We start from the raw sequence: 22,239 nt of genomic DNA, 5'->3' as shown, positions 1-22,239 counted from the left end.
ACACTGTTTATGAGCCGGCCGGGACTCTGTGAGCCGCTGGGCATCGACCTTTATATATAAAGGGATGACCCGGCGGCGGTTCAGGGTAAGTAACATCAAATCGAGAGCTAGGTCAAGCGGATTCGCTCCCTGGTTATCGAGACATAAGCAATCCCACTCAAAACTGGATCGTAGGCTTTTACCTTCACCGCAAGGGGCCGAACCAGTATAAACCCTGTGTCCTTTGTCCCGATTAATCCCTTTAAGCTTCCTAGTTGCGATGGCTCCACGACTAAGTCCTTTCACTAGGACATCTGACGTGACAATTCCATGACAGGCGCCCTGGACGTGCATCCCCTGCTAGCTTTCGAACACCGTAGCAAAACAAGTACCCGTGCCCTACCCAACTACACCACTCTGCCATAAATCCTGACCACAGTTGGGGGCGTGCTACCAGAGAAAAGGCTCAACCGCATCAGAGGGAGAGATGTGCTAAATTAACCATAAGTTGGAGGGATTGGAGCAGTTCGCGTCGTTCGAACCCTAGGAACCATCCTCCTCACATTCCGGCAAAATCCGCGACCCAGCGAGACGGAGACAGGAAGGACAAGCAAGGAGAAGCAGAACATACCTTCGACGTCGACGAGCACCAACGATTCCCTCCGTGCAGAGCCACCCGTGAGCCCCCCGCCGACTTGAGGACTCCGCCATGCCTCCCCCGTATCGCGGCTTGTTCGGTTGAGAGGCATCATGTTCAAACATGAACCTTTCGCTCGTTGGGGACGGTTTATAAATCATCAAATTCCCACAAATGGAATGAGAAGTGGGTCCATGTAAATGATCGAGACCTCGCAAACAACAATGTTCCTTCCCCATATGGAGTTCGGGACCCAGGGCAATCGTTGAGTGGACTGTATCTTATTCGTATTAGTTGACCTAAGCCGCACCATTATTGCAGGGGTGGGGCTCGGCCTCCGAACCGTACGTGAGACGATTTTCTGCCTCATACAGCTCAGGCCGAAGACCGGGGAAGTTGAGGAGAGATGGGGAGACCCAACTTCTGCCTGTCGGGACGGACAGGAAAGGGGGCGGGGATAAGCTTGTGAAGAAGCAATCTTATTGCCCCGAGGATGAAGACTGAATCAGGAGAATGGGGAGAGAGCACTGACGTGAGTGATTTCAGGCACAGATTTCGAAACCGCCGCCCACGACCCTCTCTCATTCCTCCTCTATGGCTTACATGTGGGCCTCCCCACGTCCGGATATGGACAAACTGTCCACAACAGCGACGAGGGGCCAATCCAGACCAGGTGGCACCTGGCGCACCCGAGTGCGATCGCTCGCGCGATCGTGCGGCCAGGAAGCGGCCGCCCGGTTCGTTTAGTTAGTGTGCGTGCACTTTGAAGGATTTAGGAAATCTCATATCAGTACGTTGATCAACCTGATATTAGTATGTCAATCAATCCAATATGACGACTTTACGAGAGTTGCTCTAGATCCATTATTGATTCTTAGGCCAACTCCACCGCGCGACCCTATCCTGTCCGCCCCGTCCGTTTGGGGTAAAAGGGACAAAAGAGGCGGCCCAGCGCGCGGCCTCAAACAGACAAATGTCCAGATTCGGTCCGTTTTCGACCCATCCCCGGCCCAAACTTGCGCTCGGTTTGGGGTGAAACGGACAGCGCGCGGACGGGCGGGGCGCGCGCGCTTGTCCTCCCCTGGCCCGCCCGTCGGTGGGAGAAACCAAAACCCCCCCCCACGCCCATTTGGCGCCATTTGTCCCAAACCCTCCCACGTCCCTCCCGCCGCCCCCTCTCTCCCCCGTCCATGGTCGACGCCCCGCCGGGTTCCGCCGGCCTGGCCGCCGACCTGCCCGCAAAGGTGAAGAAGAAGGCGGCAAGGAAGCCGCGGTCGAAGTGCACGCCGGAGGAGATCGCCAAGTTGGACGCGGAATCGGCGAAGAGGAGGGAACGGAGTGCGGTCGTCAAGGTCAATGCCGCCGCGGCCAAGTTCGCCGCCCAGCGCGAGGAGCTGGAGGCCGCGCGGCGCAAGGCCGCTGCCGACGAGAAGGAGGACCTCGGCAACAAAGCGCACGCCATCCTCATGCTTGGCATGGGCCGTCCTGCCGGGTTCCCTGCAGCAGTCGTCGGTCCGGCAAGCATAGGCTCATCGGTCGCCCGGCCTACGCACTGCCAGTCGCCAACGTCGTGCACCGCGCCCATGTCGCCCTGCTTCCCTCCGCCAAGGCACGATGGCCAAACCCGTTTCTCGGGGTCGCCCGACGTGGGCGCGTTCGCGCCGTCCATAACGCGCCCCGCGGCCGTCATCGACCTGAACGTCACGCCTGGGTCCAGCAGCGGCGGGCGGCCGTCCGTCGAGATGCTAAGAAAGCAGGCACGGGCACCGTTCACGGGCACCATGCCGGCCCCCCGCGTCTTGTTTGATGAAATGCCAACCCCAACGCCAACGGTCGACGACCCCTTCTACAACCGCTACATGAAGGACGTGATCTTCGACGGTGGGCATGGTCGTGCCTACGACCCCGATGAGACCCAAAGTTAGGATGGCCGCGCCGAGTACGTCCCCGATGAAGGCGGGCACGACCGTGCTGACTACGATCATGGTGACTCGTGGCATGAAGACGATGACATCTATGTCGAAGGTAATGAAGAAGAAGAAGAAAGCAATGACGTTGATATTAGTGGTGCGCCATTGTTCATCGACGAGCTCACCCAAAGAGCGGAGGCACAAAAGAAGAGGAAGAGCATTCGCACGGGTTCATATACACAAGATGAGGACAAGTTGATTTGCCAAGCTTGGATGGAGATTAGCCAAGATCCGAGGACCGGCGCGCAACAAAAGGGCATTGTTTTTTGGACGAGAGTCCACAAAACATTCCATGAAAGGAAGATGTTTGAGCCCTTCCAAATTACAAGCAACCGTGGCATCGGTTCGATTCAGAAAAGATGGTTGTTCATCCAACAAGAGTGCAACAAGTATTGCGCCGCATTTGAGAGCGTTGAAGCACGGCCCGTGAGTGGTCTCGGCGTTGGGGACATGGTATGATCTCCTCTTTCTAGCCCTTTCCTTGCTACGGCCATGAGACTTTGGCCGTGTATATGTTTGCATGTTCACTTGTTGTTGATCATGTGGTGTAGGCATTCCAATCTTTGGAGGCATTCAAGGCCCGGCACAATGACAAGCCATTCACTCTTACGCATTGTTGGACGCTCATCAACATGTGCCCTAAGTTCAAGGACCAATACCGTGAACTACAAAGGAAGAGAGGACTGAAGACGGCCAAGTTCGCCGGAGGTGGAGATGGCGAGGCGTTGAAGAGGCCGAGGGGCAAGACCAACTCCAAGGTGGACGACATACGTGACGCCTCATCCATGGCCTTGCATGAGACTTTGCATGGCATGATGTCTCAAAAGGATGTGAGGGACGAGAAGAAGCGGAAAAGCAAGGACGAGCAAATGAAGCAATACCTAGACCTTCAAAGACAGAAGCTTGAGATGGAGGAGGCGGCCAAGAGGAGGAAGATCGACATGGAGGAGGCGGCCCGGCAAAGGCAGCTCGACATCGAGGCCGACAACGTCAAGGCCAGGCAGAGGCAGCTCGACATCGAGGCCACCAATGCCGCCACCAAAGCGAAGGAGGTGCCCCTTGCGATCATGAGCGTGGACTTGTCGAAGATGAGCGACAAGACGAGGGCCTGGTTCGAGGCCAGGCAGAAAGAGATGCTCGACGCCGAAGGCCTGAACTAGGTCGTCCGATCGGCGTGGCCGTTCTTTTTGAGGCTGGCATGGGTGCCACCCGTCCGCCCGTCGGGCCGCTGGTAGTGTGCCGGCAAGAAACCATTCATTTTGGAGGCCGGCTGTGTTGCCGGCCGCTGGCTGTGTTGCCGGCGAGGAGGACTATTCATTCTGGAGGCTGGCTGTGTTGCCGGCCGCTGGCTGATGCCGGCGATGGACGTGTAGGCCGCTGGCTCTGTTGCCGGCGTGATGAACCGGGGCCGCTGGCCTAAACTAGGGCTTGGCATTTGAAAACTAGACGCGGACAGGATGGGGCAAAATGGATGCGGCCTCGCGCTGGTCGCACGGCCACCGCATCCCAGGACAGGCCCGGACACGACCCCAAATCGCTACCCAAATGGACAGAATCCGAATAAAACAGACATTTGTTTGGGGTCGCGCGGTGAAGTTGGCCTTACAGCATGATGGATGGGCCGGACCAAGAGAAGAGGGGAACACAGAGCATAAAGGCGCAAAATACACGCGAATCCACACCGCGGAAGAAACCAAGGCGGCCACCCACTCGGAGGGAGCGCCCCCATCCCTTCGTTTTCCCGCAACAAAACTCCAGGTCCACCCCACCATGCGACGGGGAGCTGACCTCCCAATCCCATATCCCGCTACAACAACAACAACAACAGCAAGGCTCTCCAAGATTTATATAACCCGGAGATTCCCCTCGAACCCCAAACTCCACATGCAAATCAAAATCAAATCAAAATCGACCCATCCGCAAACCCACGCAGGCGCAAGCAAACCCAGCCGGCCGGACGCAAAGAGAACCCGATGTGCGTGCGGGCGTGTGTGCTGTGCGCGTAACATTTTTGGCCTTTTGCTCTTGCGGTCCAACCCACGTACGCGACGCTTTACTCTCTGGTGTGATGAGTGACCTATCCATCCATCCATCAGCTGCATTTAAGTAGCAGCGACCGACCCCTTTCTTCCACATCGCTCTGCTGCCCCCTCTCTCCCCGTCTTCCACTCTCCACTCCACCCTTTCTTCCGTCGCATGCTCTCCCACGTCGAGATGGCACCCGCCGGGGCCGGCGGCGGCTTCAAGCTGTTCGGCAAGGTCATCACGCAGTGCGTCGAGGGGACCCAGGCGTCGCCGTCGCCGTCGCCCGTGTTCGCCGCGCAGGACGAGGAGCGGCGGCTGCACGGCGAGACGGACCGGACGACGACGGCGGTCAAGCGGGAGGCGGCGGACATGGACTCGTCGCAGCAGCAGCAGCAGCAGGGAGCGGAGGCATCGCGGCGGACGCAGCTGCAGGAGTCGGCGGAGGCGCGCGCGGCCGCGGCGCCGCTGCCGTGCCCGCGGTGCCGGAGCCGGGAGACCAAGTTCTGCTACTTCAACAACTACAACGTGAACCAGCCGCGCCACTTCTGCAAGGCCTGCCACCGCTACTGGACGGCCGGCGGCGCGCTCCGCAACGTGCCCATCGGCGCCGGGCGCCGCAAGAACCGCCCGCTCGGCCCCATCGCCACCGTCGCCGGGCACCACCACCACCACCACCGCGCCGCCGCCGGCTTCGTCCTCGGCTTCCCCAGCCCCTCCTCCTCCCCCACCTCCCCACCGCCGGTGTACGCCGACCGGTGGCAGCTCGGGCCGGATGGCCGGTTCTGATCCCATCCCACCGACACAACCATTGATCGGCTCGTCTGTGGCCGAACCGGCCGCCCGGAAGACGAGGGTGGATAGAGTTTGGTTTGACCCGCAGAATCCTGAATTCCCGATGAGATGAGACGGGAAGGCTGGCTAGCTTGTACGTGAAGGCTCACACAAGACGTGGAAAAAGGAGGAGAATTCGAATGTCCCTTTACTTTTCTTTTCCTTCTTCCCTTTGCTATGCTAGCCTCCCTCTTGTTAATTCCTTACTACTGTAGTACGTAGTATTCCTAGCAGTTTGTTCGCACTTCTTTCTTCTTCTTGGGTTGGTCTGTCAGGATGCGTCGCCTGTGTAATGTAAAATGGAACAGATCAGGTTGCGCGGTAGTAGCAGCAAGTTGCGAGAAACTTGTCCCATTCCCATTGTGTATGAATGACGAGCATGCGTGAGCTTTCATGACTCCGATGAGTGTGATGCGATCCCATGCCATGCTTGTCCGCATCCATCTCCGTCTTGGAAGTGAGCGCTCATCAATCATCACCACCTCGCCCAAAGCCCCGAAGGATGATGATGGCCATCTTTCTTACGGGGAGCTGGTGGAGGAGGTGAAAGTGATTGGTGATGCCGTTTTGCTCTCTAGTAGTAGTAGTAAATCTGTGGTGATTGTACTCCCTCCGTTCGGAATTACTTGTCGTAAAAATGAATGTATCTAGATGTATTTTAGTTCTAGATACATCCATTTTCAAGACAAGTAATTTCGAACGGAGGGAGTACTTGCAAAAATGTACTCTACCACTCCTGCATGTACTGTTACATTATCGTCGCACGGATGCCGTCATATTGTGCTGCCTGCGGCCTTATAGGAGTATTAACTGGATGGAAGCCGTACAGCAAGAACGTGTTGTAGCTCGCGCAAGTAGAACATAGTATTACTTGCGCCAGTTTAATATCACTAGTACTACTAGTGCTATGGATCAACTGATTAATTACCGTAGCAGTACTTGTGAAGCTTGTTTAAATAATCCCCATGCATATGCGTGGGTTGTGCTGTAGCCTGATTCTCACGGTGGACAAAAGTGGGCGTTCCCACATTTACATTTCGGTAAACTGGGCAGGCACTTTTCACCACCATCCTTTTGGGAAGTTTCGTCACAAAGGGAAAGAGAAAGGGGCGTGGATGGAGATGGGCAGGCACCTGACTGGTGACTTATTACTACTCCTCATCAATGCACTGGGAAAAAGATAAAGGAGGCTTTTCCTAAAAGGACCGGGAGCCGGGAGGAGATACGTAATTATTCCAACTGTCAGCTTGTCAGGGTCAATGAGGGTGGGGCGCCTTCGCCTTTGAACAACCGGAAGTGCTGTGCACACGATCCGTGCATGCACGATCCACACACGACATGATTTGGGCCACAGAGATTTACGAAACGAGGCAACCCAAGGGTGTAGATGTGTTGTCGTGCGCAGATCGTGCATGAATTTATCGTGTGTGTAGCAGTGCTCTTGAACAACAGTTCAGCCCCCACCCCGCTTTCGCAACTGCCTTTAATTGCTTGCAAAGTTACTTTATGTAGGAGCTCGCAAAGGCGTTTGGCTCCGTTTTTTTTACTCGCTTCTCGCTCGGTCGTCAGCATTGGAATGGTTGGGGGTTGGGACTGCGGCTCCGGCCGGGACCTTTTCGCTGCAGTGGCAGAGCTACTGACGTGTGTAGTGTAGTGTATACATAACATAGATGGCTAACCTAACCACAGCAGAGGGACCTCTCTGTGGCTCTGGGCTTTCAGCTTCATAATAAGAGCGGCTAATCAATGGAATGGTATGGTTTTGGAGCAGACCATCATCATGTTCCCTCCCACGAATAAATAGCGATGCGCCTATCGCTCGCGAAAAGAAAAGCTCTTTCAATGGTGACATGGAGCGAGCCATACGTGCGACACGACAACTACAGGCCCCCAACACCCGTACCCAGCGGTAGCACTAGTTGAGTATACTAGTCTTTCAGTTGTGCACACTATGCACTGTAAAAGGGGGGTTATTGGTACTTGAAGGAAAAAAACAGATGCCTGCCACTGCCAGGCAACAGCAAAGACGGGAGAAAGACGAAAATGAACAGAGTATGAGGAGACTTGGTCCAGAGCACCTTTTAATAAGAAAAGAAAAGAAAGGGAAAAGGAAGCAGCAGCAAGCAAGGAGCGATAATCCTGCAAGCTACACGTGCTCTGCTGCGCTGCGAAAAGGTGACAGCCAACCCAACCCAAAAGTGCACCAGCAGCATCAGCACGTGCGCTTTTCTTCTTTCCTTCCCGCAGTAAAGGGCCTGCAGAAAGGTTGGCGACGCGGGCGGTGAACTTCACCGGCCCAACGATCCAACATATCCGCTCGGCTCCGCCGCCTTCTCCTCCGCGCCCGCCCGCCCAGCAAACCGTCAGCTCGGCTGCTTTCGTGCGCGGGAAGACTAGACCATGCAGCATGTTTATCCTTTTCGTTTCTCATCGGCGACGCAGAAAAGAAGCAAGGGATGCCGACCGAGCCGGTTGCGTCCTCCGGGTGGGTTTCGTCGTCGGCGACATGTACGCCGGCGGCCGGCCCGTGACACGGAACGGAACCACGCGTCGCTTTTGCTTGCTGCTCTAGAGCTCCAGCGGTAATAAGCACGGATACTATGAGGAATCAATGGCGATCCTTGTTCATTAATCAGCTGCAGTGACAGCGAGCTAACCCGGCCGGGGGCCATGCCGGGGTTGCTTTCCCCTCCACAATTAAGTTGGCCAGAAGGAGCCCAGAAAGAGGATGCACGTAGGTTTCAGAAAAGCCATGGACCATGGTGGCGCCGATGGCTACGTCCGGATACAGTTAAATTGATGCGTGCCCCTCAGGTAACATCAGGTTCCAATTTCTCTTTGCCCAACTAAGATACCGTCGTTTAGCGACTACATGCGTTAATTATGGATGCGACGTTGAACTCATCGTGTGTGTAGGATGGGATGGAGCCTGCCGTCGAAATGTCTGAGAGTTTTATTCACTTGTGACTAGAGATTTTGCTACTAGTAGGAGTACTTTTTATTTGTTTGATTGAGGTCAGGTGGTAGTATCACTGCTCACTGGATCTAGTCCCTTGTGGTCTTGGATGTTTAGGCTGGTCATAGTGGAGAGTAACTTAGACTAGTGTTATAGGCTGATCATGACACTAGTCTAAGTTACGCCTATAACACTAGTCTAAGTTACTGCCTTCATAATGCAAAGTAACATAATAGTAATATCATGGATGGCTTCATTTATTAACTTGTAGACTCATCTTGTTTCGGGAAGCGTTATGTTACAGTAACATACTCCCTCCTTTCTGGTTTATAAGACTTATCTCAACTTTTTTGTTTTTCCAATTTAGAGGACTCATCTCCATCTCATTTTTAGTTTTCAATGCGCATTAAATCTTTGCATGCAAGAATTGAAAAGGAACACACCAATGCATGTAATGTTCCTACTCATCTAGTGGCCAAGCATGCATGCACTGTAATTAATCCAAATTAATGCATGAGTTTAATTGGGTAGTTTTGTAATGTACGAGATACATTCCTCCACTCACAAAATACCTTGATTGATGAGATTTGAGATTTGAGCCCTATAAACCGGAAGGGAGGGAGTATTATGTTACCACCTCTCATTAACTAATTGCCACGTAAGAATTTTTTTTTTAAATGCGCTATGTTACTACCTAAGTTACTTTCACTATGACTAGCCTTATTAGCGCAGACATGGGCACCGGATATATGGATATAATAAAAGCTTTGTGTTTCTTTCAACTGGTACCGACGGCCGGCCGGCCGGCAAGGGGATCCGTTGTGGAACTCAAAAGAAGATAGCAAAAGCATAAGAGCATCTCCAGCCGCTCCCCTAACAGGCCTTTCCAAATGTTTTTTCCGCGTCGGCGCCAAAAAATGGTCCAGTCACGTCCTCAGGACGCCGAATTCCGCCGGCTCGGCCCGTTTTTGCGTCCGGCTATCGCAGGTCGAACCTGGCGCACTGGGGGGAGGGGGGCGCTCGGGGGCTCCGGAGCAAGGGTAAAGCGCTCCTGGGGCCACATTGTCAAGCGAAAAGTCAGGCCGTCCGTCCAAATTCGCCTCCGACCCCCCGCACTCGGGCACCACCCTGCGCCACCCTGTCGATCCCGGCGTCGTCCACCGCCCACCGCAGCTAGTTAGATCATTTCCCGCCGGAAAAAAGAAGGGGTTTTGCCGAGGCAGCCTCTTCGCCGCCGTCTGGGCACCTTTTCCGGCATTCCGGCCGCGCAGGGCCTGTACACCGGCGGGTTTGTTGCCCAAGTTGATCACCAGCTACTGGCAAACTGGACTGACTACCTCAATATGCGTCCGGAGATCCGAGACCCACAGGTGCATCAAGAACTGCAACACGATCTGGTGGAGCACCTATGGAGGCTCAAGGGCGAGGCCGGGGCGATGCGGGAATATCGTGAGATGAAACTTGAGTTTTTATTTGTCAAACTATATAATTTATTGAACTATTTGTTGAACTGTTTGATTTATGTGATGAAACATGCCGAAACACACCAAACTATGCCGAACTATGTGACGAACTAATTGATTTCTATTTGTATGCGAAAATTCACGCCAAAGGACGCCGAACCGCGCCGAATATGGACCGATTCTCGCAGATATCGGGCCTTTTTGGACACAATTGATCCGAACACTGGGCCAAAATCGGCGCCTAACGGCAACCTGGGGGACGACGGCTGGGTGCCCAACCGCCCCAGCACCAACTTTACCGCCAGCTGACCCCGGGCTGCTCTTTTTCAACGCCTTGAAGTCCGAACGGCTGAAGATGACTGGAGAGAAGGGCAGAAATCACATATTTGATCTGAGACCCAAATCAAATCACAAACTAACCTGGTCATGAAAAAATTTCACTCTGCCGACCCTTTGGTGTGGCGCCCGACAGCTGGGCGCCGCACCCTACTGTGCAGCGCCCTTCCTTCAGGCGTCGCACCTCCTGCCATCGTGGCAGCCCTGGTCCAGTTGCGGCCCCACACGCACCTGTGCAGCGCCTAGCCCTTAAGCGCTGCACAGTGACTTAAGCGCGGCCGCCCCAGCCCGACCAGGCAGTTCTTCATCGCTCCGCTCTCTGGACAGAGAGCAGCGGCGGCGTCCCCATCTAATCCCCCTCCCCCCACATCCCTCTCAGATCTGAAGATTTGATCCGTGGATTCGATCCCCAATCCATCGTACTAGGTAAACTCTTCCGTTCTCTTTCTTTTGCTCCGTAAATTTGTTGCCATTTTAGAGATTTGTCCAAGATTTGATGGAACCCTTCATTTGTTTGGTTTTCTCGATTTAGGATGTGTATTCATATTGGTAGTACCGTAGTGTTATTTATTAGTTCACAATATAAGATTCTTGTTAGTGAAACCCTAGATTGTTTAGTTTTTTTAGATATATATGAGATGCCTATTTTTATAGATAACTATGAGATGTTGATTTTTGTAGACATATATGAGACGTTTGTTTAGATATATATTAGATGTTGAGTTTATTTCAAATATTAGATGTTGAGTTTATTTGAAATATTAGATGTTAAGTTTATTTGAACACATATGACATATTCATTGTGTGAGAAGGAGATGTTGAGATTCTTGTAGTTGAACACATGTTATATGTTTAGTGTATACCGATATTTGAGATGAAGATGAACTCTTATATGTTTATTGTTTGAAATTGTAAGGATGGTTTGGCTTCTGGACGATGTCTACGACGTGCAACACCGGGCCTACATGATGCGCGAGAAGGATAAGGTAATAATGAGTAATCTAAATATTTTGCAAATTTGCCTTTAGTTGAAATTTACATGCCCTAAGATTTGTCATTACTTGTTTTTTGCAGAAGCTTGAACCTCTGAAGATTCGGTATCACGGGGTCTCTGGTCCTGCCATGCCTTACGATGAGCGGTACACACCGTACATCAAGCAGGCAGGACTACTCCCGTGGATTCTGTTGGTCAGCCGGTCCACGCCGAATCTGAACGCTCCACTGGTGTCCGCTCTTGTTGATCGGTGGAGGCCGGAGACCCACAGTTTCCATCTTCGGACCGGGGAGATGACCGTGACGCTCGAGGATGTCTCGTTGATCACCGGTCTTGCTATCGACGGGAGGCCTCTCTGTATGAGCACCGATTCTGATGGGTGGCGCGAGCAGATGATTGCTCTTATCGGTATGGCTCCTACCGAGGCTGAGGATGATGTAGAGGAGGGAGAAGAGAAGAAGAAGAGGGAAAGGAAAGCAGCCGGAGCTGCTTTCACGTGGATTCAAAATAACTTTGCGACGTGCCCTCCGGATGCCACTGATGATGTGATCCAGACACATGCTCGTGTGTATATGTGGTACGTTGTGTCGAGGACTTTGTTTCCTGACTCCACTGGCAAGAACGCTCCATGGATGTGGCTGAAGGCGTTGACCGTCTTCGATAGCAAATGGAGCTGGGGTTCAGCGACTCTTGCCTACTTGTACCGACAGGTAGTTGGTCTGTTTTGTGATCAACTCATTTCTTCATTAGCAATGCAAGCTTGCTGTCAAGTTAACATTGTTTTTCTTTCATATGTAGCTGGACGATGCGTGTTGCAGGATCACACCTAGTGCAGGCATTGGTGGTAATCTGCTTCTACTTTCTGTATGGAGCTGGGAGCGTCTGCCTGTTGGACGCCCGAAGAGCGTCAGGTTTGATCCTTGGTATGCAGATGAACATGACGAATTACGGCGCCCCACGTGGGCTTACAAGTGGGATATCGTTTCCGAGATGACGAACGATGTCAATCTCATGTACCAAAAGTACATTGCCGAGTTGGACACGATTACGCCTGAGCAGGTAAGGAGGTCATTACTTCAGTCCTTTCTCATGCTTGCTTGAAAAATAGTCATCAAATTTGCATTGTTGCCCTGTTTCATAGGTGGAATGGCAGCCATATGGCGCGGGTGAGAGCTTGGGGTACACCGCGGAGTTCCGCCTCAACCCGATGTGCTTGCGGGATAAGGATCTCTGGCTTATGCGGTGCCCACTGATATGCAACTGGGCGGTTGAGTTTCATTTGCCGCATCGCGTGTATCGTCAGTTTGGTCTGTTCCAGCCTCACCCGCCGGATTGGGTGGACACGGACAAAGCACTTCATAGGTAAGAGAGCATGTCTGCGTATTGTCTAAGCATCGGGACTCCTTTTGATTGTGCTAATGTTTGGTTTTATACCACGCAGGTTGGACAGGAGAAGGCAGCGGAAGATAAAGGACTGAGACAAGCATCATTCTGCGTATGTTACCCGCTTCCAGCTTTGTGTGGAGCAAGCTCGTAGCACTGCACGCGCCCCGCTTCGTGAGCACAACCCACTTGCTTTTGATAACTACGTACGATGGTTTATTGGAACTACTCGAGTTGAGATATGCCCGCCGGCATATAATGAGGATATTCTTGAAGAACCCGTAAACTTTGAGGATCTAGCAAAGGGGAAGTACAACAGAGATGTCAGGCAAGGGCAAGGAGTCCCTGCTGTTCCGGTGATTAACCATGTGATAAAGTGTTCCCTTCTTTACTTTCCCGTTGACCGTATTACACATGTTTGAATGGCTAACGCATTCATTCTTTCTCATCCGCAGCGCACCGAGATCAAGAAAGCAGCTGATGAGAGCCAGTCTATTCTGGAGAAGACACCGGTTGGAACTGGCAATGATGATGGTTCACTACGAGCATTCCTCAAGGTACATATCGCATTCACTATGAGAGCCAGTCTATGTTGCTAAGTTTGATATATTACACACTTGTTCATGTTACAGCGTCAGGCCAAGAAGTTAAGGCGGTTATCAAACCTTCTCGGTTGCCGTGATCCTGAATATGATGAACCATCTGCCTCTAGGTCTGGTACACCATTAGACCCCGCATCTCACCATGAGGGGGATGATGTGAGTTCCTCATATGCTTATATGGATGATGAGGGTGGGATCACCCAAGAGGTATGACTAATCCTTTAGATGTGATTCTCACTTGATTACGACACCGGCCTTCACCATATTGTTTCGTTGTGTGATAGGGCCATGAGCTTGATGATGACATGACTTTGCCGGATGCTCAAGCTCGGTCCGCATATGTGTTCAAGCCTAGGCAGCCCAGACACCGGTACACGCCCAACGACTATGACAGCAGAGGCAACCCAAAGGTGGTCATAGCGACCTCGCGTATGGCTAGCTTGGATGATGAGGCGGAGGAGGAGGCGGAGGCGGAGGCGGAGGCGGAGGAGGAAGTGCACGAAGAGGAGCCTCGTGCTCCTAAGAAGAAGATTGCATGCAGGGGTGGCACCAGGAACACGCGCGGAAGGCATTAGTGCTTGTTCATGTTACTTGTAGCCGTTTAATTAGGTTGATGAACTTGTCAGATTATGTTATATGTTGGTGAACTCTTACTAGTGTGGTATTTGTGTTTGCGAACTTGAAGTAATGTTGAATTGTCTTAAATGATATGATGTTCAAGTTATTAGTTCTCTTTGCTTAGCATGTGCAGTTTACAGTACTTTTATTGATGTTCTAGTTATGTGAGTGCTGCTGCAGGAGGCCAAAATGGCATCTGTTTCTGCAGCTTTGCTTATAGCAGCACTGCAGCGCCCAACTGTTAGGCGCTGCACTGTACTGTGTGGCGCCCAACTGTTAGGCGCTGCACTATACAGTGCAGCGCCCTGCCCTTAGGCGCTGCACTACTTCCATGGCTATCCAGAGAGCCACAGTTGGCTTGCATCACATCCATAATACTTACAATGACTGCAGCATCACAGCAATTTGAACAAACACAAATTTTATGCCGACGAGTTCATAACTTAAGACAATTCAAACATTACTACGACATGGTTCATGACACATTCATTACAAATGACAAATGGCATCTTGCCCTAGAAGATAGTTCACCAACATCTCACATGCCCTCACAACTTCACGACACATTCATTAGAAGATAGTTGACGATGAGTGCACCGAAGCGAAGTCCCTACTGAGTAGAGCAAGGCCATTTCCCCTTCTTGTCATGTGTCGAGTCCTCCTCTTGCGCCTCGCGAGCCTTTGCAAGCTTTCTTGCCCTCTCCTCCTCACGAGCAAGTTTCGCTTGGCGTGCCCTCTCCTCCTCTCGTTTCTTCCGCTCCATCCTCTCCTTCTGACGACGCTCTTCCTCCAAGCCTCTTCGAAATGATTCTTCGAACCGTCGTTGCCGCCTAAGACAATTTGCGTATTGGTCCTTTTTCACATCTTCTGGCACTTCAAGATCTATCCACGTGAAGTACTTGCATAGAGGAGGCGGTGACTGCATAAAAATTTGTTGTTAGTGTTGACACACATTTGAGAGTAACATTTTACTTCTCGAGCTTACCGGTGGTTGGTCATAGGCGTTAGTTGGAAGTGCACGATCATAAGCATAGTTCGGGCATACAAAATATCTCCGCCCTTCCGTCCATGCTTTCTTTCGGTCGGTGGACACCTTCACCTTGCAAACGTCTCCACACCAACATGGCGGGATGTTGACATCTTTCTCCTTCACCTTGTCCAAAGATGCGTCCTCCCACTTGTTCGGCATGTCTTCTTGGTTAGCACACGCTGGCCTCGTCATGGAACCGGATGAAGCCATGCCTACAAAATCGAGAATTATTGGTCAACCCTAACCCCCACTTAACAATAACCACAACCCTAACACCAACATAACCCTAACACCAACATCAAACACACATAACCCTAACCCTAGCATACTATGAAAGCCTAACCATACCAAATTAGCAAAGAAACACAAATTTCCAAATACTATCAAAAACAAGGGTTTCCCCCAAACTAGCAAGATTTGAGCAAATGTGACAATTCCTATGGATGAAAACGAGGGGATCGGAGGAGATTACCTTAAGGGAGGGGTTGGCTTCGAAATCCACGGTCAAATACTACGGATCTGAGAAGGATTTGAGAGAGGGAGAGAGGAGGGCAGAGGGGAGGCACTGAGCTTCGGGTTTGTGTGGAGGGTGGGGTGTGTGGGGTGGGGATGGGTGGGAGGGAGTTGGTGCAGCCTAATAAATGTCCAGGTGTGCAGCGCCTAAGGGCAAGGCGCCACACTACACAGTGCAGCGCCTTGCCCTTAGGCGCTGCACACCTAGACATGCCAGTCCAGAGAGCACCAGGAGCGTTCCAGTAGCTTTTCCACCCCAAAATTTGCTAAGTCAGTGTGCAGCGCCCAAGGGCAAGGCGATGCACCCTACTATGCAGCGCCCAAGTACTAGGCGCTACAGTATATAGTGTGGCGCCTTGCCCGTAGGCGCTGCACACGGACTTAGCAAATTTTGGGGTGCAAAACCTACTGGAATGCTTCTGTTGCTCTCTGGACTGGCATGTCCAGGTGTGCAGCGCCCAAGGCCAAGGCGCTGCACTGTGTAGTGTGGCGCATCGCCCATAGGCGCTGCACACCTGGACATGCCAGTCCAGAGAGCAACAAAAGCATTCCAGTAGGTTTTGCACAGTGCAGCGCCTAGCCCTTGGGAGCCACACTACACAGTGCAGCGCCTTGGCCTTGGGCGCTGCACTAACTACTGTTTTCAAATACCTATTGGTTTTTTTTGTTTTGTGATTCATAAAGATGCCACATAATCATATCCAAATTACATGTAGTAGTCCAAAACACAGAAATAGTAGTCCAAATCACATAGTCATACACACATAGCACATATACTTGTCCAAATCACATAGTCATACACACATAGGGATCTCACATAGTCATACACAGAAATATTAGTCCCCTCACATAGTCATACACACATAGCACATATACTTGTCCAAATCACGGTCCATGTAGTTTCTTCTTCTTCCTCTCTTCTTCTTCTTATTCTTCTCCCTCCTCCCACCACCAAGGGATCTCACCTTCCCCCTCCGTGTCCTCCACCCCCTTCATTGTTTCCATACCTATGAAAATGGCAATATAATAGTTAGTCACACAATACAAAATGACAACACAAGCATTGAGCCAAAAGAACAAGATCATAGTAAGTCACATACGGCAATGGTCCATTGAGCCAAGAGAACATTCCTCCACTACGGCCGCCGCCAAGGCCAAGATCACCACCACGGCCTCCACCAGCACCACGGCCTACACCACCACTGCGGCCTCTACCGCCACCACCACGGCCTCTACCACCACCACCACCACGGCCTCTACCAGCACCACGGCCAAGACCATCACCACGACCTCTACCACCACCACGGCCAAGACCATCACCACGGCCAAGACCTTCACCACGACCAACACCATCACCACGACCTCTACCACCACCACGGCCAAGACCATCACCACGGCTAAGACCTTCACCACGGCCAAGACCATCACCACGGCCTCTACCACCACCACGGCCTCTTCTAAGACCAAGTTGACTCCCTCTTTGTTGCCTAGTTCCTCGTTGGCTTGTTTGATTTGAGTGGTTTGGCACTCCACCACTTGTTTGACTTGGTTGGCTACCCCTTGGTTCACTTGGTTGGCTATCATTTGCTTGGCTTGTGCTTGCACCATTTTTCTTTGATCTCTTTCTTGGTTTGGGACAAGTTCTTGTGTTGTGTCCCCCATTACTGCAACCCCCACAACGGGATTGCTCACGAGGCTCTTGGAATTGGCCGGTGCCGTATTCTCCACCGCCACCACGGCCCCATCCGTCCATGTCACCTCTAAGACGCTTTGTCTTATGTCTTCCCCGTCTAACGACCTTCAATTCCGGGTCCGACCATAGTTGAACTCCATGATACTCCGGCCATTGTGATTGGTCCAAGTATGGCTGGAACCGTGGAGTCCATGTATTCTTTACCGTCATGATTGAGAACTCAGACTCCCTCACGGTAAGAGGGTGATTGACGTCCACATTCCTAACCCAGGATGCATTTAACAAGTGCGAGCATGGGAGATGAAGCAAAGACGGCCTCATGCAGCTGCAATCACACCGTGTTAGGGAGACCTTGAAAGCCCGGCCTCCGTGTTGGCAGCCATCGTTTGTGGTTCCTCCGGGCTCTTTCACCTCATACTTCCACTCGTTGTCGTCATATAGTACATCTTCTTCGGAGTCTGCCTTTCGTGATTGAAATTCCAACCATTCTTCAACCTTTGGTGGGAAATTGTACTTGTGCTTATCCTTGTTCTCACCAGCAATCTGCTTATCAGTCTCCATTGAGTGCTTTAAAAAGTATTCATTCATCTTGTCAAATGTGTATTGAACTATTGCCGTCACGGGTAATGCACGTACACCCTTGAGCACCTTATTGAAGCATTCTGCCATATTGCTTGTCATTTGACCGTACCTCCGGCCATCTTCATCGAAAGCACGTGCCCACATATTCCTTTCGACAATGTTCCTATTGAAAAACTCCTGACCGCCGGGGTCAAGTTTCTTGTGTCTGAGCAATGCATTGAACAATGTGGAAAACCGCTTGTTGGTGAAAGCGAGACAACAATCCTGAAGATCATCGGCCAACTCCTTCATACCACATGCCCTGTAGAAATTTGCACAAAAGTGCCTCATGCACCATCGATGATGCAACTTTGTATGTCCGGGAATGTCAACCACCACCGCATTTAGAATTCCAGGATGGCGATCCGATATGACACAAATTTCCCTTTCAGCCGGTAATACCCTTGTTCTCAGTTGACGCAAGAACCACTCCCAGTTATCATTGTTCTCCACCTCAACCAAAGCGAAAGCCAAAGGCAACACACGGTTATTGGCATCACTTGCTATTGCAACCAATAAAGTGCCCTTGTATTGTCCGGTCAAGAACGTACCATCAATGGCGATGACGGGCCGACAATGCTCAAAAGCCCTCATGCATTGCTCAAAGGCCCAAAATACACGGCCAAATACTCGGACGGTCCTCCCGTTATGAATCAATGTTTTGTGCCCATGAGGCTCAACCATGTGAACCATGCCTAGGTTTGTGGCGGCCATAGCTAACAACAACCTAGGGAGTCGGTTGTATGCTTCCTCCCAATTGCCATACAACATCTTGAATGCGGCTTGCTTCGCCTTCCATGCCTTGTCGTACTTCACCTTGTAATGAAAGATGGCTTTCACAAGGTCAATGACACTCTTGATGCTCATTATTGGAAGTGTGGATATTTGGTTGGACAGCCTGTAAGCAATGAACTCGGACGTGAGTTGTCTGTGTTGTTGGTACACAAGCTTGCCATCCGCATTCTTGTGCCGGCACATGTGAGTTGGTAGACAACTCACTATGCGCCAAGTGGGACCTCCTTTCCATGGCCTTGCACGCACAATCCATGGACATGTTGGCACTTCACATTTAACCGTGTAACGCACATTCGCGTCCGAGTTGGCCACTTTATGTGGACGATAATGTGTAACCGAGTAGTTGTCGAGCCACATCTTCAATTCCAAGAAGGATTGAAACTCACAACCGGGATATATCCCGTTCTTGCCGTCTTCCAAATCACGGTGAGAACTTGGCCTAGCTCCAAGAGATATGCATTTGCCACCATCCACAACGGCTTCATCCGCGAGACTAAGATCCTTGAACAATGGTGTCTTGTGATCCCGCTCGAATACCTTCTTGAATGCTTCAGCCTCCTTCGGCGTGAACCCCTCCTCATCAACTTCTTCATCGGGACCATCGTCATTCGAGTCCGATGCATATGCACGGGAAAAAGGGATGGATTGGTCCATTGTCTCTTGCACATGATATTGGTCGAGATCACCCACATTGTTGTCATGGAGGTCAACTTCGTTGTCATCCTCCTCGTACTCATCATTCTCCTCTTCAAAACCTTCATTTTGGTTATTTGGAGTCGAGCTCAATGTTGGCCAATCTTGTTGCGTGAATTGAGGTTCACTCATTTGATCTTAGTTCATGGGTGGGGGAGTGCTAGCAACCAACGGTGAGGGGTTCCGGTTCAAGTCTAAATTCAAAGTAGACTCAACCTTCTTGGAGGCAAATAACTCAAGAGCCTTGTCTAGAGATTCGGCAACCGTCTCCTTGTATGCAACCCAACGTTGCTCGGAGTTCACACGCATTGTCTTCCAACGGAGGTGCATTCCAAAACCAACATTATGCCTTCCCTCGAACTCAACAACGTCACTTGGGTCCATCCAATTCAAATCTTTCCTCACTTGTTCCAAAAGCTCCGCATAGCTAGGACTACTCTCAAACACCATGTCAAGCTCATCCGGGTCCGTCTCAACATTGCCTTTCAAAAAGGCCTCTTTATCCACATGATGAACATAAACACATGTTCTCCCCATCCCTACAATAATCAAAAACACACATATATCAAGTAAATACTTAAGAAAAATATTTGCACACATATGCCCTAACATATATATGAATTAATAACCCTAACCCCCACATAACAACCATAACCATAGCATAACCCTAACACCAACATCAAACACACATAACCCTAACACCAACATCAAACACACATAACCCTAACACCAACATCAAACACACATAACCCTAACCCTAGCATACTATGGAAGCCTAACCAACCCAAGTTAGCAAAGAAACATAACATCATTCAACACAAATTTGCAAATCCAAGTCAAAACTAGGGTTTTCCCAAAGTAGCAAGATTTGAGAAAATGTGACAATTCCTATGGATGAAAACGAGGGGATCGGAGGAGATTACCTTAAGGGAGGGGTTGGCTTCGAAATCCACGGTCAAATACTTCGGATTTGCAAGATTTGAGAGGGGGAGAGGGGAAGAGAGGAGGGCCGCAAGTCTAAGGGTTTGGGTGGGGTGGGGGTGGGAGGGGAGAGAGGGTGGGGCCAGCCCAAATGAAACACAGACTGTGCAGCGCCCAAGAGCTAGGCGCTGCACATTACAGGTGTGGCGCCTAAGTCTTAGGCGCTGCAGTGCTGTCTGTGGGGCCGCAACTGGACCAGGGCTGTCACGCTGGCAGGATGTGCGACGCCTAAGGGAAGGACGCCGCACAGTAGGGTGCGGCGCCCAGCTATCGGGCACCACACCAAAGGGTTAGCAGAGTGAATTTTTTTCGTGACCAGGTCAGTTTGTGATTTGATTTCTGCCTCACGTCAAATATGTCATTTCTGCCGGAGAGAAGTACCCACGAGAGGTTTCACTTTCCGCCGCCCCTTTTGGAAGGTAGCTCGAAACTGCCGCAGAAATTGCTTGCACTCTAGTAGCATCATTCTTAGTATTCAACAAGCCATCTTTCTGCTTACCTAGATTATTTGATATATTCGGATTAGCTTCGCCCACAAGGCAGTAGCTTTATCTTTATGCTTTATTCTACGTCTCCAACAGTCGTAGCTTTATGGGTGGGACTGGGAATACGCTGTATCCATCGGTACTACACATGGAGTTTCCGTTCGAGTAAGCGAGGAGGCAAACGAGCACCGTATGGGTCTAGGGGTAGGCAGACGTCAAACTGACCAAACTGGATCAGAGTCTGACACCTAAAAGCTGGAAAGCATACAGGGCGGTACTGCTGGCGGTCAAAAAGAGAAGAAGAGCTGTGCAATGTTCGAACTTTGAAGCCCCGTGGTGTCCTGGTGTGCGTCAGCGCAACCTGATGACAATCGCCGGTTTCAGCGGACGCTCACAACTCCCGAGTCCAAATTTAAGTCGTGACTAGCTATTTCCCCTGCTTTCGCAACTGGGGCATCAATATTTTAGGACTCCTTTGATTCATACAGTTTTTATTGGAATTTTAAAGGATTAAAATCCTAAGAATTTTTTTTCTACTACCTCCGTTTCAGTTTACAAGTCCTGCGCGTATATCTAGGTTGCCAATTTTATCATCCTAATATAAACTATATAACACAAAAATTATATCTTTTAAAAGTAAAAACTCCGAAGTTTATATTGGTATATTTTTTGTAATATATGATTTGTATTAGGTTGGTCAAATTGACGACCTAGGGATACGCGCACGCCCTGTAAACTGAGAGAGAGGTAGTACCTTGATTGTTTGATTCATATGATTGAATCCTATAAGAGATTTTTTTCATACAAACTAGTTAATTGCTCATGCGTTGCAACATGGCATAAATATTCTAGTGGTTCAACATTAATAAACTATTATATACCTTATGATATAGACAACATTTTAACCACTCTTCTTCACCTTCCTTCTTCCCTTAACGACTTTTTAACAACACAACACACTCTTCTTGTTCCCCTCCCTTGTCAACTTTTTAACAACACACTTCTTCTCCTTCCCTTGCTTCATCTCTCTCTCTCTCTCTCTCTCTCTCTCTCTCTCTCTCCTTGTGCAACCGACTTCTCTATACACACAAAATGTTTATAGGGGAAAATACACACAAGTACATGTGAAATTCACTATTTTGTGCTTTGACAACGCCTCATATTTGACATCTGTCACGGGCATTCGGCCTAGAGTCTAATGGGTCATATGCCTTATATTTGGCCAACATAAGCAAAGAGGGAAATAGTTTCATTGAAATTGTTGCGGCTCAATTGCTCCAGTCAAAATAGTTGTCTCATCCTTCTCACCGCGACCTTGGCCTGCTTGATATTTGTCATCACCATGCCGTTGCCGTAAGCAGCACCTTGTGTTGCAAGTTGCAACTGCATTAGTTAGTTGCGTTGGTTTCCTTGGTGGAACCATCACCTACAACTTTCCACATCATCAACTACAGTATAATAAATAACCATGTTGAGATAATTGGTACAACAATTACTATGGTATTCATGCAATATTGTACAAGCAGAGCTGACATATTTTATTGAAGTACGACAAGGTAATACCCATTGCCCACCATAGAAAGTATTTTGGCCGAAAATAACAATACTCATGTACATGCCATACTTTCAATTCC

The 22,239-nt window shown here is 50.5% G+C and overlaps 1 protein-coding gene across 1 annotated transcript; it reads left to right on the top strand.

The window, feature by feature from the left end:
- The first annotated feature begins 4,691 nt into the window (after positions 1-4,691).
- Positions 4,692-5,796, top strand: LOC123065686 (dof zinc finger protein 5). Its single transcript, XM_044488925.1, has one exon. The coding sequence runs from the start codon at positions 4,783-4,785 to the stop codon at positions 5,395-5,397; it is 615 nt and encodes a 204-aa protein (XP_044344860.1). The 5' UTR covers positions 4,692-4,782; the 3' UTR covers positions 5,398-5,796.
- Positions 5,797-22,239: the final 16,443 nt, after the last annotated feature.

This window comes from Triticum aestivum, chromosome 3B (assembly GCF_018294505.1).
Source record: "Triticum aestivum cultivar Chinese Spring chromosome 3B, IWGSC CS RefSeq v2.1, whole genome shotgun sequence".
NCBI lineage: Eukaryota > Viridiplantae > Streptophyta > Magnoliopsida > Poales > Poaceae > Triticum > Triticum aestivum.
The sequence above is the reverse complement of the archived record's forward strand: the minus strand, read 5'-3'. Positions and strand labels throughout refer to the sequence as shown.